This window comes from Chamaea fasciata, unplaced genomic scaffold, assembly GCF_029207755.1.
Source record: "Chamaea fasciata isolate MVZ Bird 193981 ecotype frontalis unplaced genomic scaffold, bChaFas1.0.hap1 SCAF_460, whole genome shotgun sequence".
Lineage (NCBI taxonomy): Eukaryota > Metazoa > Chordata > Aves > Passeriformes > Sylviidae > Chamaea > Chamaea fasciata.
Window position 1 is genome coordinate 25,862 of NW_027094545.1, and position 13,169 is coordinate 39,030.

The following is a 13,169-nucleotide window of genomic DNA, read 5'->3' on the forward strand; positions in this document are numbered from 1 at the left end:
AATAATTCCAAAAATCATCCAGGTGAGGGGTTTGTTCCAATTCCTCCAGAGCGGCACAGGAATGTTTGAGGGGCAAATAATTCCAAAAGTCATCCAGGTGAGGGGTGTGCAAATTATTCCAAAAGTCATCCAGGTGAGGGGTGTGCAAATCATTCCAAAAGTCATCCAGGTGAGGGGTGTGCAAATCATTCCAAAAGTCATCCAGGTGAGGGGTGTGCTCCGATTCCTCCGGGGCGGCAGCAGAACAGGGAACGTCGGGTTGCGGATAATTCCACCCCTGCCCAGGTTTTACACAGCCCCTCGCAATAATTAATTTCCAGAATTCCTCATTTGGAGGAGAAGGGGGGAAGCTTTTCCCAGAACCGTCCGGGATTTCCCCCGGCAGGGAACGGGCCCCGGGGCCGCTCTTTGCCCAGGCTTTGGGGTCGAGGCTGAGCTGGGCTCGTCCTCGCAGGGCTCAGGTACAACACGACCATCGACGAGCGCCGCTACTCGCCCCGGGCGCACCTGGACGAGGGCGGTGACAGGGTGACACCCCGGGGGCTGGAGCTGCCGGCGGGGCGGGAGCTCTGCCACACCCTCCCCTTCCACGTCCCGGTGAGTGAAACTTCCCTTCATCCAGCCCTTGGTGGCTTGCCCGGGGCGGGGATCAGCCTCACCCCGCTGGGTTTTGTCCCTCTCGACCCATCCCGCTGGGTTTTGTCCCACTGGGTTTTTGTCCCGCTGGGTTTTGTCCCTCTGGATCCATCCCGCTAGATTTTTGTCCCGCTGGATTTTTGTCCCGTTGGGTTTTTGTCCCTCTGGATCCATCCCGCTGGATTTTGTCCCTCTGGATCCATCCCGCTGGATCCACCCTGGTGGGTTTTTGTCCCGCTGGATTTTGTCCCGCTGGATCCATCCCGCTGGATTTTGTCCCACTGGATCCACCCTGGTGGGTTTTTGTCCTGCTGGATTTTGTCCCTCTGGATCCATCCCGCTGGATCCACCCTGGTGGGTTTTTGTCCCGCTGGATTTTGTCCCGCTGGATCCATCCCATTGGATTTTGTCCCACTGGATCCACCCCGCTGGGTTTTTGTCCCGCTGGATTTTGTCCCTCTGGATCCACCCCGCTGGGTTTTGGTCCCGCTGGATTTTGTCCCGCTGGATCCCTCCCAGCCCGTTTGATGCGGTCAGCGAGGACGGAGCCGCCAGCACGTGGCAGCCGCCGTGTCCCCGAGCTGTGACATCACCGCAGCTCCTCATCCTCCTCGGGGAGGGCGTGCGCTCCCCGTCCCGGGGTCACGCCGCTTTTCCCGCTCCAAAATCGGGAATGCTGATTTTTTCCCCTCGGGAACGGAGCGTCCCCGTGCCAGCCCCTGGCGGTGTCCCCTCCCTGGGCCACCAGGGTGTCACCCCGGGGTGCGGGGCTGGCGGATCCCCGGCTCGCAGGGAACGGCTGACGCACAAACCCGGCCGAAGCCCAAACATTCCCGGGGAATGAGGAGGAGAACCTCGTGGACGCCAGGCAGGCCCCGAGCTGCCAGACTGGCCCGGCCCCAAGCCCCGGCCTGAACTGCCGTGAACTTCTGGGAAATTGGAGGCTGGAGCTCGTGATGTCGCCCCAAAAACATCTCCCCTCAGAGCAGCCCTCGGCACCCCAGGGCGGCACGGGAGCAGCTCCGGGGGCTGCCAGAGGGCAGGGTCACGTGCCGTGTTGGGGAGGAATTCCCAGGGGAGCTGTGGCTGCTCCATCCCTGGAATGTCCAAAGCAGGGTTGGATGGGGCTTGGAGCGACCTCGGAGTGACCTTGGAGCACGGGATCTGGGTTTTGGAGCAGCCTTGGAGCGTGGGATTTGTTTTCGGAGGAACCTTGGGGAATGAGATCTGCTTTTTGGAGAACCTTGAGGAATGGGATTTGTTTTCGGAGGAACCTTGGGGAATGGGATCTGGTTTTGGAGAACCTTGGAGAATGAGATCTGGTTTTGGAGAACCTTGAGGAATAGGATTTGTTTTTGGAGGAACCTTGGGGAATGGGATTTGTTTTTGGAGGAACCTTGAGGAATGGGATTTGGTTTTGGAGGAACCTTGGGGAATGGGATTTGGTTTTGGAGAACCTTGGGGAATGGGATTTGTTTTTGGAGGAACCTTGGAGATGAGATCTGGTTTTGGTCACATCCCAGCTCCGGGGTGGGGCTGCAGGACAGGTGTGTGACCTTTGGGGGACACCCCGAGGTGCTGCCCCAGCCCGGGCCGCCCTGGGCTCGTCCCCAGCGCTGTCCCTGTGCCCCAGGACACGGCGGATTACGTGAAGCCGGTGACGTTCTCCATCGACTACGAGCTGGAGCAGCGCGAGCACGGCCCCATGCTGGACGACGGGTGGCCCACCTCGCTCAGGGTCTCTGTAGGTACCAGCTGCCACCTCCCTGCTGTCACCCTCCAAAGTGTCACCTCCCTGCTGTCACCCTCCAAAGTGTCACCTCCCTGGTGTCACCTCCCAAAGTGTCACCTCCCTGGTGCCACCTCCCTGGTGTCACCTCCCTGGTGTCACCTCCCAAAGTGTCACCTCCCTGGTGCCACCTCCCTGGTGTCACCTCCCTGGTGTCACCTCCCAAAGTGTCACCTCCCTGGTGCCACCTCCCTGGTGTCACCTCCCTGGTGTCACCTCCCTGGTGACACCCCCCAAAGTGTCACCTCCCTGGTGTCACCTCCCTGGTGACACCCCCCAAAGTGTCACCTCCCTGGTGCCACCTCCCTGGTGTCACCTCCCTGGTGTCACCTCCCAAAGTGTCACCTCCCTGGTGCCACCTCCCTGGTGTCACCTCCCTGGTGTCACCTCCCAAAGTGTCACCTCCCTGGTGCCACCTCCCTGGTGTCACCTCCCTGGTGTCACCTCCCTGGTGACACCTCCCAAAGTGTCACCTCCCTGGTGCCACCTCCCTGGTGTCACCTCCCTGGTGACTCCTCCCTGGTGCCACCTCCCAAAGTGTCACCTCACTGGTGTCACCTCCCTGGTGACACCTCCCAAAGTGTCACCTCCCTGGTGTCACCTCCCTGGTGTCACCTCCCAAAGTGTCACCTCCCTGGTGTCACCTCCCTGGTGACACCTCCCAAAGTGTCACCTCCCTGGTGTCACCTCCCTGGTGTCACCTCCCTGGTGTCACCTCCCAAAGTGTCACCTCCCTGGTGTCACCTCCATGGTACCACCTCCCAAAGTGTCACTTCCCTGGTGACATATCCCTGGTGACTCCTCCCAAAGTGCCACCTCTTACCTGCCACCTCCCAGACAACACCTCCCTGGTGTCTCCTCCCAAACTGTCACCTCCCAGGTATCACCTCCCAGGTGCCACCTCCCGAACTGTCACTTCCCAGGGGCCACCTCCCAACGCGTCACTTTCCAAAGTTCCACCTCCCAAAGTGCCACCTCTTAGATGCCACCTCCCAAAGTGTCATGTCCCCAAGTGTCCCCTCCCAGGTGACACCTCCCAAAGTGTCATGTCCCCAAGTGTCCCCTCCCAGGTGTCACCTCCCAAAGTGTCATGTCCCCAAGTGTCCCCTCCCAGGTGCCACCTCCCAAAGTGTCATGTCCCCAGGTGTCCCCTCCCAGGTGCCACCTCCCAAAGTGTCATGTCCCCAGGTGTCCCCTCCCAGGTGTCACCTCCCAAAGTGTCATGTCCCCAAGTGTCCCCTGTCAGGTGTCACCTCCCAAAGTGTCATGTCCCCAAGTGTCCCCTCCCAGGTGCCACCTCCCAAAGTGTCATGTCGCCAAGTGTCCCCTCCCAGGTGTCACCTCCCAAAGTGTCATGTCCCCAAGTGTCCCCTCCCAGGTGTCACCTCCCAAAGTGTCATGTCCCCAGGTGTCCCCTGTCAGGTGTCACCTCCCAAACTGTCATGTCCCCAAGTGTCCCCTCCCAGGTGCCACCTCCCAAGTGCCCAGGGCAGACCAATCCTCACCGGGCTGCTCTCGTTGTCCCCTCAGGTCCCTTTCTGGAACGGCTGCAACGAGGACGAGCACTGTGTCCCCGACCTGGTGCTGGATGCCAGAAGCGACATCCCCAGTGCCATGTGAGTGGGGTGACCCCGAGATCCCCCAAGAGCGTCACCGGCCGGGGGAGGCTCCAAAATCCAGCCCCGATCCGTAAATTCGGATATTGCCGGTCCTCACCGCTGCCGAAATTTTGGCGTGTCTTCATCGAAGACCAAAAGCTGGGCAGTTGTAAAAAAAGTCCTTTATTGCATCGTTAAACGCAGAATTCCCAAGCGGAAGCGACAGCACCTTGTCAGCAGCAGTAAAGGCAACGGCAGCAGCAGCACATGTTCCCTGGTCCCTGGTCCCTGTTCCGATTCTCTGTTCCCTGTTCCCTCTTCCTATTCCCTGTTCCCTATTCCCTGTTCCCTATTCCCTATTCCCTATTCCCTATTCCCTATCCCCTTTCCCTGTCCCCTGTTCCCTATTCCCTGTTCCCTGTCCCCTGTCCCCTGTCCCCTGTCCCCTATTCCCTATTCCCTTTCCCTGTCCTCTATTCCCTATCCCCTATCCCTTATTCCCTATCCCCTATCCCCCATTCCCTATCCCCTATCCCCCATTCCCTTTCCCTATTCCCTATTCCCTATTCCCTGTCCCCTATTCCCTGTCCCCTGTTCCCTGTTCCCATTCCCTATCCCCCATTCCCCTTCCCTGTCCCCTATCCCCCATCCCCTATCCCCCATTCCCTATCCCCCATTCCCTTTCCCTATTCCCTATTCCCTACTCCCTGTCCCCTATTCCCTGTCCCCTGTTCCCTGTTCCCATTCCCTATCCCCCATTCCCCTATTCCCTGTCCCCCATTCCCTATCCCCCATTCCCTATCCCCCATTCCCTTTCCCTATTCCCTATTCCCTACTCCCTGTCCCCTATTCCCTGTCCCCTGTTCCCTGTCCCCTGTCCCCTATTCCCTGTCCCCTATCCCCTATCCCCCATTCCCTTTCCCTGTCCCCTGTCCCCCATCCCCTATCCCCTATTCCCTATCCCCCATTCCCTTTCCCTATTCCCTATTCCCTATTCCCTATTCCCTGTCCCCTATTCCCTGTCCCCTGTTCCCTGTCCCCTATCCCCTATCCCCTAATATTTTCCTAACATTCTCATTGCATCCTGTTCAGATTTTAGCCAATCACGCTCGAGCTCTCTACAAAAGCGTCGGGCCTGTCCCAGGCTAAAATGGGTGTGCGTTAATTTTCCTAAATCTTCACACAATTTCTACGTTCCTGGCTCTGTCTGCTCCATCCAGGAATTCCTGCCGAGGCTACGTCATTTTTATTTGTCACGACTGGAATTCAACTAATTTTGGGAAAAGCGATATTCCTGAACCAGGCACTAGGTCTCTTTCGTTCTCTTCCTTACTTACTGACACAGGCTCTCGTTTCAAAGCACTTAAAGGCTCTTCCTTCAACCCTTTTAAAATCCTCTATTTATTTAATCCTTAAAAAAATTCCTTTATTTATTGAAAGCCAAATTTGCATCTCTACCTCACGTCCGGGCGGATTTACGTATCTTGATTTTTTGGGGGGGGTTTTAGCTCAGTCCTCACGTTTTTGGGGCTCTGTGGATGGGGGATTTGGACCCCAGCACCACCACGGGGCTCGTCCCAACCCTCCCTGAGGTGATTTTTTGCCACTCCTGAGCCTCTCCCTGCTCCCTGCCTGGAAAGAATCCGTGGTTTTTCGGGCAATCCGCAAACCAGGCCCAGGGATAGGGATCAGGAAATAGCAGGGAATGACGGCGAGGCTGGCACTGCCCACCTGGCAATTACGGGGTTGACTCATGGAAAAAAAATCATTCCACGTTGCAGCTCCGCGGTTAAAGAGCCATTGAAGGTTATCCCTGAATCCACAGGAGCTGCTCCCAGGGCTGGAATTCCCCTGGAGCCGGGCTGGGAGAGCTGGGAGCGTTCACCTGGAGAGGAGAAGGATCCAGGGAGAGCTTCCAGAACATTCCAGGGCCTAAAGGGGCTCCAGAAGAGCTGGAGAGGGACTGGGGACAAGGGATGGAGGGACAGGACACAGAGAATGGCTGGAAAAGTGGAAAAGAGGAGATTTAGATGGATTTTGGGAAGGAATTCCTGGCTGGCAGGGTGGTGAGGAGCTGGGATGGAATTCCCAGAGAGGCTGTGGCTGCCCCTGGATCTCTGGGATGTCCAAGGCCAGGTTGGACACTGGGGCTTGGAGCTCCTTGTCACAGGATCCGTTTGCTCCCTCCATCCCGTCCCGAGCATTCCTAAAACCATTCGAGGCAGCGTCAAAAACCCCCAAACTACGGAATCCGTAACCCCCCTTCCAGCCCAGCGGGACGGAGGGGAGAGCAGGGATGGCGGTAAAACCCCGGGAATTCCCTTTTCCCCGCAGGGAATTCTGCCGGAGGGCGCTGAGGAGAGGCGACTGCTCGGCCTTCAGCCTCTCCTTCGACGCCTCCGTCTTCGTCGTCGAGAGCGGCAGGAGGAGGGTGGCGGTGGAGGCGACGCTGGAGAACCGCGGGGAGAACGCCTACAGCACCATCCTCAACGTCTCCTTCTCCAGGAACCTGCAGCTGGCCAGCCTGATCCCCAAGGTGAGGCGCCGGCAAAGGTGAGGCGGGAAAAGCCCGCAAATGCGGCAAGAAGCGCTGAAAAATACAAAAGCTGTGAGGGATATAGAGAGGAAGGCGAGCTTTGAGATGTGGGCAGGGCAGGCAGGAAGAAGGCGATTCGCTGGTGATGGGTGCCGCTCTTTGGGAGCGCACGAAAGGAAAGTTCTACCTTTAATTTTCTGACTCCCACCCCACGTACTGTTTGATCGGAAGGCAAAAGATTGGCTCTTCGACCTCGCTGGTGAAGACCACCGCCAATCGCATTTCTCCTCCCGGAGGAGAAACACGTAAACAAAATAAATTCTAAAAATACGCATCCTTTCCTCGAAGCTGCGTGGGAACAGAACGCCAACACCGGAAAGCAGGCAAAGTTAGGGCCGCAGATGGGTTGGGCGAGAGCAAACAGAAGGGGCTCCGGGGAGCGGCCCCCCCAAGGCATCCGGGAAAAGGGGGATGAGGAAAAGTGATCTTTGGAGTTTAGGATACCGGGTGATGTGGTGATACAGCAGTTGATACGGCACAATTAACCCTGGTGATACAGGAGTTAATGCGGCGTAATTAACCCTGGTGATACAGGAGTTAATGCGGCACAATTAACCCTGGTGATACAGGAGTTAATGCGGCATAATTAACCCTGGTGATACAGGAGTTAATGTGGCATAATTAACTCTGGCGATACAGGAGTTAATTAACCCTGGTAGCACAGCAGCTCTCACGGGCGGCGTGCAAAGTCTGTAGGGTTTGTGTCTGGGCTGGTCACTGTAAAGTGAAATATTCAGCACCAAAGGAGACACAAGCGGAATATCCAACACCAAAGGAGCCGCAAGCGGAACGCTCAGGCCGAAAGGAGACGTGATGAGTTGTAACGGGATCCTCGGCCCCTGTTTCCTTTGCCCCTTGCTCTGCCCCTTTTTGTTTTTGCTGCACATCCTTCTCTCTTCCCTCCCCCTCTCACCCCGCTCCCCTCTCTTCCCCTGTCCTCGCCTCTCAGCTCCCCTCCCTCCCTCTCTCTGGGCCTTCCCTTCAGCCCAGGCTGGTGGCTGTAGGCAAGACCCTTTCACCCACCACCCTTGCCATAAAACCACGCGTTCCTAAAGCGTCTCGGGAATGCCGAGCTCCGTCTCCCCGCCGTCCTCGGATGCTCCTACAGCCAGCTCCCCGGGGGGGGAGATCCAGGCTTTTCCAGAGGTGCTGCTAACCCCGGCCGGATGGGAACGCCGCGGCCTAAAGCCGAGCCCAAATCTGTCTCGGTCCCTCGTAAATCAGAGCTGTTTATGGGCTCCGTTTCTAAGCGCTTCCCAGCTCTTTATTTTGGAAACGCAAAAAGGTTTTGAGTTTTAAGAGCCTGAGCGAAGGTCAAACGCGGAGGAAATTATTTTCCCCTCTATTTTGCTCCCGCAGTCGTTTAAAAATACTCCCCGCACGCGGCCAAGTTCCCGTCAGGAACGAGGAGGTTTTTGGTTTTTTTGGTGCAGCTGAGAAATAACTCCTGGAAGCAGGAGCTGATCGCGGGAATGCGGCCACAGCTCAGCACCGAGCCGGGCGATGCCACGTCTCCGTGGCTTCCCCTGGAGTGTCCCCGAGTGTCCCCAAAAATGTCACTCCCCCCCCAACACTGGATCCTGGCGCGGCTCCTCCGTGCTCCCGGCGAGGTTTGGGAATGTGCTGATGCTGCTGAGCCTCCCCTCACCCCGCCATGACTTCATCCCCCTCTGTTTTCCTCCGAGCCCTGCCAAGGGAAAATTGTGGGGCTCGCTGCCCGCAGAATGAGAAAAACGCATTCTTGGGAGATTGTTCCAAGCCGAGTGAGGGGAGAGCGGGGAAAATCCCCCGGGTGGTGGGGAGCAGGAAGCACCGGGCAGCAGGGGTTGTAGGGAATGTTTGCAGCTGGTCACGGAGGAGTCATGGATAACGGGCTCCTGCCTGTCCCTCCTTTTAAAGGAGCATCCCGAGGGGATGGAAATCTGTGTCTTATAAACCAAAAGTGGCTGTGGCCACAAGGAAGTCCGTAATTTCAGCAGATGAGTGGGAGGAAGCTCCAGGCTGCTGCTGGTGGCTGGTGCTGGGATATTCCAGCTCCTGGGTGGGACTTTTCCGGCGGCAGCAGCTCGAACTGACCCCCTGTGGGATAAAAGCTGGAATGGCTCATCCTCTCATGGTGAGGAGGGACACCTGCTGACAAGGAGGCCAGAACTTCTGGAAGGGTTGTGGAGGAGACAGAGCAGGGTTGGTGTCCTGTCCCATCCCATCCAATCCCATGGATCCCATTCCAGGATCCATCCCATCCAATCCCCTGGATCCCATTCCAGGATCCAGCCCAGCCCAGCCCAGCAATGGTCAGGAGCTCCTCCAGCCTGGCTGGAGACATGGAAGGTGTCCCAGCAGCAGGAATGGAGGTGTTGATGAGATGAGGGACTTCCTGGTGGCCGTGCAGGGTAACAGCTCCCATTGTCTCTCCGTGCTTCCCAACGGTTCCTCATCCCGGAAAAATCAGGAATGCCAGGAATAACCAGGTTCATTCACTGACCACAGCTGAATTCATTCACCGCCTGTAATGACATCCGTAAAGAGGATTTAAATCAGGAAACTGGGAGTTGCTTCCTAGAGATGCCCCTTCCCAGGAACATCAGTGAATGCATGGAAAGGATTCCCAGCTGCCGCGAGCAGGGCGGGATGGATGACCAACGGTTGGTTGCATGGTCCTCTGGTTGGGTTTTGATTGGTGGTTGGTTTGTGGTTTGTGGTTGGTTGCAACCTTTATTCATTCGTTTGTTGGCCATTGGTTGGTTGGTCATTGGTTGGTTGGTCATTGGTTGGTTGGTCATTGGTTGGTTGGGTTTTGGCTGTTGATTGTCAATTGGTTGGTCATTGGGCAGTTGGTTTTTGGTTGGTTGGTCATTGGTTGATTGTTGACTGGTTGTCCATTGGCATTGGTCATTGGGCAGTTGGTTTTTGGTTGGTTGGTCATTGGCTGGCCCTTGATTAGCCTTTGGTTGGTCATTGGTTGGCCGTTATTTCTCCAATTGACCTTTGGTTTATTGGTCATTCGTTGGCCGTTGGTTGGCCATTGGTTGGCCATTGTTTCCCCAATTGGCCATTGGTTGGTTGGTCATTGGTTGGTCATTGATCGGTCATTGGTTGATCATTAGTTGGCCATTGGTTGGTTGGCCATTGGTTGGCCATTGGTTGGCCATTGGTTGGTTGGTTGTTTCCCCAAAGCCAAGGCCCATGTTGAGCCTCTCAGCTGTTCCCAGTTTCCCAAAGATCCGGCTCCCAGGGTCACTCCCGGTGTCCCGGACAACCCGTGTCCCATTTCAGGACGACACCGACATCAACATCGACTGTGCCAGTGACGACAGGCACCCCACCAGGAGGGTGTGCAACGTCAGCTACCCCTTCTTCCGGGCCAAGGCCAAGGTAGGACACCCCCAAACCCCAGCTGTGCCGTCCCCGGGGTCACATCTGTCACGTCTGAGCAAGACTTCAAAGATAAACCTTTGGGTTCTTCCCTTTTGGGGTTTGAGAGGCATCCGAGGGAAGCTGGGGATGGTTGGGATCCTGCCCCGGTGCTCCCGAGAGCCCCAGAATCCCACCCAGCTCCTCCAGGGGACAGGATTTGCCGCCAATCCTTTGGAAAAATTCAATGTTGGCCTTCAGGCCACGGACGGGAACTTCCCTGAGCTCCTTCCCTGCAGGATGAGGATCATTCCCTGCCTGAGAGGTTTTCCTTGCTCTGAGGCGACTCTGGATCCTGTTTGGAGCCGGGCTGGGTGGTGGCATCCTCCAATCCGGTGTTCCCAATATTTGGGATGAGCCCAGATCCAGTTTATCGTTTTTAAAACCACAAACCTTTGGGAAACATCAAATTCAGGGATAAGTTGGGGAAAAAAAGCAGTGAGGAGATCCACTCAGGAATGCCACCGGCGGGCAAAGGGACCAGCACAAGCAGGATCTGGAGAGATTAAAATCTCCCCGGCTCCCGTATCCGTCCGAAACCTTTCCTTGATTATGATGGATGAGCCTCAGGCACCAGGCTCGGCTTTAAAGCTCCCCCAGAATTCCCGGTGGGATGCCTGTGGCTGCACGAGGAGCTGGCTGCCCATGACCTACGGGGTGGGGAATGCGCCAGGTAGCGCCGCTCCTGCCAAAACAAAGACGGGCTGCGAATGGAATTTTGGCTCCCGAGCGGCGGGAGCTGAAATATTCCAGCCAGCTGTGCCGGCCCAGACGGTTTGAGGTCACGGCAGATGTGACATTTATCACTTTTATCCCGTTTTATTGGGATTGGCTCTCGGCAGCTGCCTCCCCTCCCCTCCCCGCCGATCCCGGGGCTCCGGAGGGATCCGCTTCCAGATCCTCACAGGGGCTGGGAGAATTCCTGCAAATCCCACTCGTTCCCATCGCAGGAGCTGAGAGAATTCCTGCAAATCCACTCGTTGTTCCCACTTCAAGGGTTGGGAGAATTCCTGCAAATCCCACTCATTCCCATCCCAGGGGCCGGGAGAATTCCTGCAAATCCCACCCGTTCCCATCGCAGGAGCTGAGAGAATTCCTGCAAATCCACTCGTTGTTCCCATCTCAAGGGTTGGGAGAATTCCTGCAAATCCCACTCATTCCCATCCCAGGAGCTGGGAGAATTCCTGCAAATCCTGGAATTCCTCTGTCTGGTCCCGGTGGGATCAGGAATTGTGTCTCCCGCAGTGTCCCTGCTCGGCCCTCGGGATTTCCTTCCCTGGGATGTTTTTCCCGATGTTTTTTCCCTTCTCCGCAGGTGGCTTTCCGCCTGGATTTTGAGTTCAGCAAGTCGGTGTTCCTGCAGAGCATGGAGGTCCACATGGTCGCCAGCAGGTCTGGGGAATGTTTTCTCCCTCTGGAATCGCGGAATCGTGGAATGGTTTGGGAAAAGAAAAACAACCCCCATCCAGTCCCATCCCTTTCCCATCCTTTTCCCGATCCCAGCTTGTCCAACCTTGGACAATTCCCGGGATCCAGGGGTGGCCACAGCTTCCCTGGTGCCACCAGCTTCCCTTGGGATTCCTCCCTCCAGAGCCAGAGGTTTTCCACGGAATAAAAAAATCCTGCAAAGAAAGGGCAAAATCCTATCAGGAAAGGGCAAAATCCTGTAAGGAAAGGGGAAAATCCTGTAAGGAAAGGGGAAATCCTACAAAAAAAAAAAGGGGAAAATCCTATGAGGAAAGGGGAAAATCCTATAAGGAAAAGGGAAATCCTGCAAAAAAGGGGAAATCCTACAAGTAAAGGGCAAAATCTTGCAAGGAAAGGGAAAATCCTATAAGGAAAGAGAATGTCCTGCAAAAAAAAGGGAAAATCCTATAAGGAAAGGGAAAGTCCTACAAAAAAAAGGGAAAATCCTGAAAAGAAAAATCCTATAAAGAAAGGGGAAAAAAAACCCCACCCCAATTTAATATTTCACAAGTCTTTAATAAATCAATTGACTAAACGACTATTATTAATTAATTAAATTGTGTTTAAATTCGCTGAGTGTTGGAGCAGAGGCGGATTCCCTTTGCACCACTTCAGGCTGCTCCAAACCATTTCATTCCGGAAAAAAATCCCGGAATAAAACCCCGCTCTGACCAAAAAAAAAAAAAAAAAAAAAATTCAGCATTCCCCCCAAAATAAAATAAAATAAAATAAAATAAAATAAAATTAAATTAAATTAAATTAAATTCCCGAGGGGATTTGGCTCCTGCCTGACGCCCCGGCCCTGTTGCAGTGACAGCGAGGAGAAGGAGAGCACCAAGGGGGACAACGTCGCCCACCTCAACTTCCAGCTCAAGTACGAGGCCGACCTGCTCTTCACCAGGTAAAAGGGATTTTTTTTATGGGATTCAAATTCCTGGGAGGTCACGGATCGGGAAAACCCACGCCGAGGTTTTAGTTTTTAGTTTTTATTTAATTTTTTTTTAAATTTAAATTTCATTTTATTTAAATTTCGTTTTTATTTAAATTTCATTTTATTTAAATGTAATTTTTATTTAAATTCAGTTTTATTTAAATTTGGGGTTTTTTATTTCGATTTAAATTTTTTTAGGTTTTTTTTATTATTATTGTTTCAACTTGGGGGATTTATCAAAAAAAAAAAAAAAAAAAATTGGAGCCATAAAATCAAGGAGAGATTTTTTTATAAAATTGCTGGGATGCTCCCGATGTTTAAAGGCATAAATTTTATTGAAGAGGTGTGAGGGTGAGTTTTTTTATGGAAAAATAATTAAAAAAAAGGGAATTCTGGGAGGCAATAATGGCCGTAACAGGTGTTCCCACAGTCTGGGCCCGTGGCCATCCCACAGAACCAGCAGAGGGAAGCTCGGCCGTGGGACGAGCGCGGGATCACCGGGAACGAAAGTCCGGGAGAGCCGGGGATGAAGGCAGAGTCATCGCTTAGGGAGCTGCTGATGGGAAAGTCAGGGATCCCAAAGCGCATTCCCTGGCGCTGCCTGCTGGAATTTTTAGGGGATTTTTCAGCCCTTCAATCATTTTTTTTTTTTATTTTATTATTATTATTATTTTTACTCAGGCGCCGTAAATGAAATTCCTTTAATATTTAGGATTTATGGGGAGCCGAGGGGATTCT

General features: G+C 54.5%; 1 protein-coding gene across 1 annotated transcript in view; it reads left to right on the forward strand.

The window, feature by feature from the left end:
* ITGA11 (integrin subunit alpha 11) overlaps positions 1-13,169 on the forward strand; it is a 41,283-nt gene that overhangs the window by 20,837 nt on the left and 7,277 nt on the right. Inside the window, exons 15-21 of the mRNA XM_066208758.1 lie at positions 455-597; positions 2,270-2,380; positions 3,956-4,041; positions 6,358-6,559; positions 9,896-9,994; positions 11,349-11,425; positions 12,312-12,401. Of these exons, the coding sequence (XP_066064855.1) occupies positions 455-597; positions 2,270-2,380; positions 3,956-4,041; positions 6,358-6,559; positions 9,896-9,994; positions 11,349-11,425; positions 12,312-12,401 (808 nt within the window). The remainder of the gene's footprint in view (positions 1-454; positions 598-2,269; positions 2,381-3,955; positions 4,042-6,357; positions 6,560-9,895; positions 9,995-11,348; positions 11,426-12,311; positions 12,402-13,169) is intronic.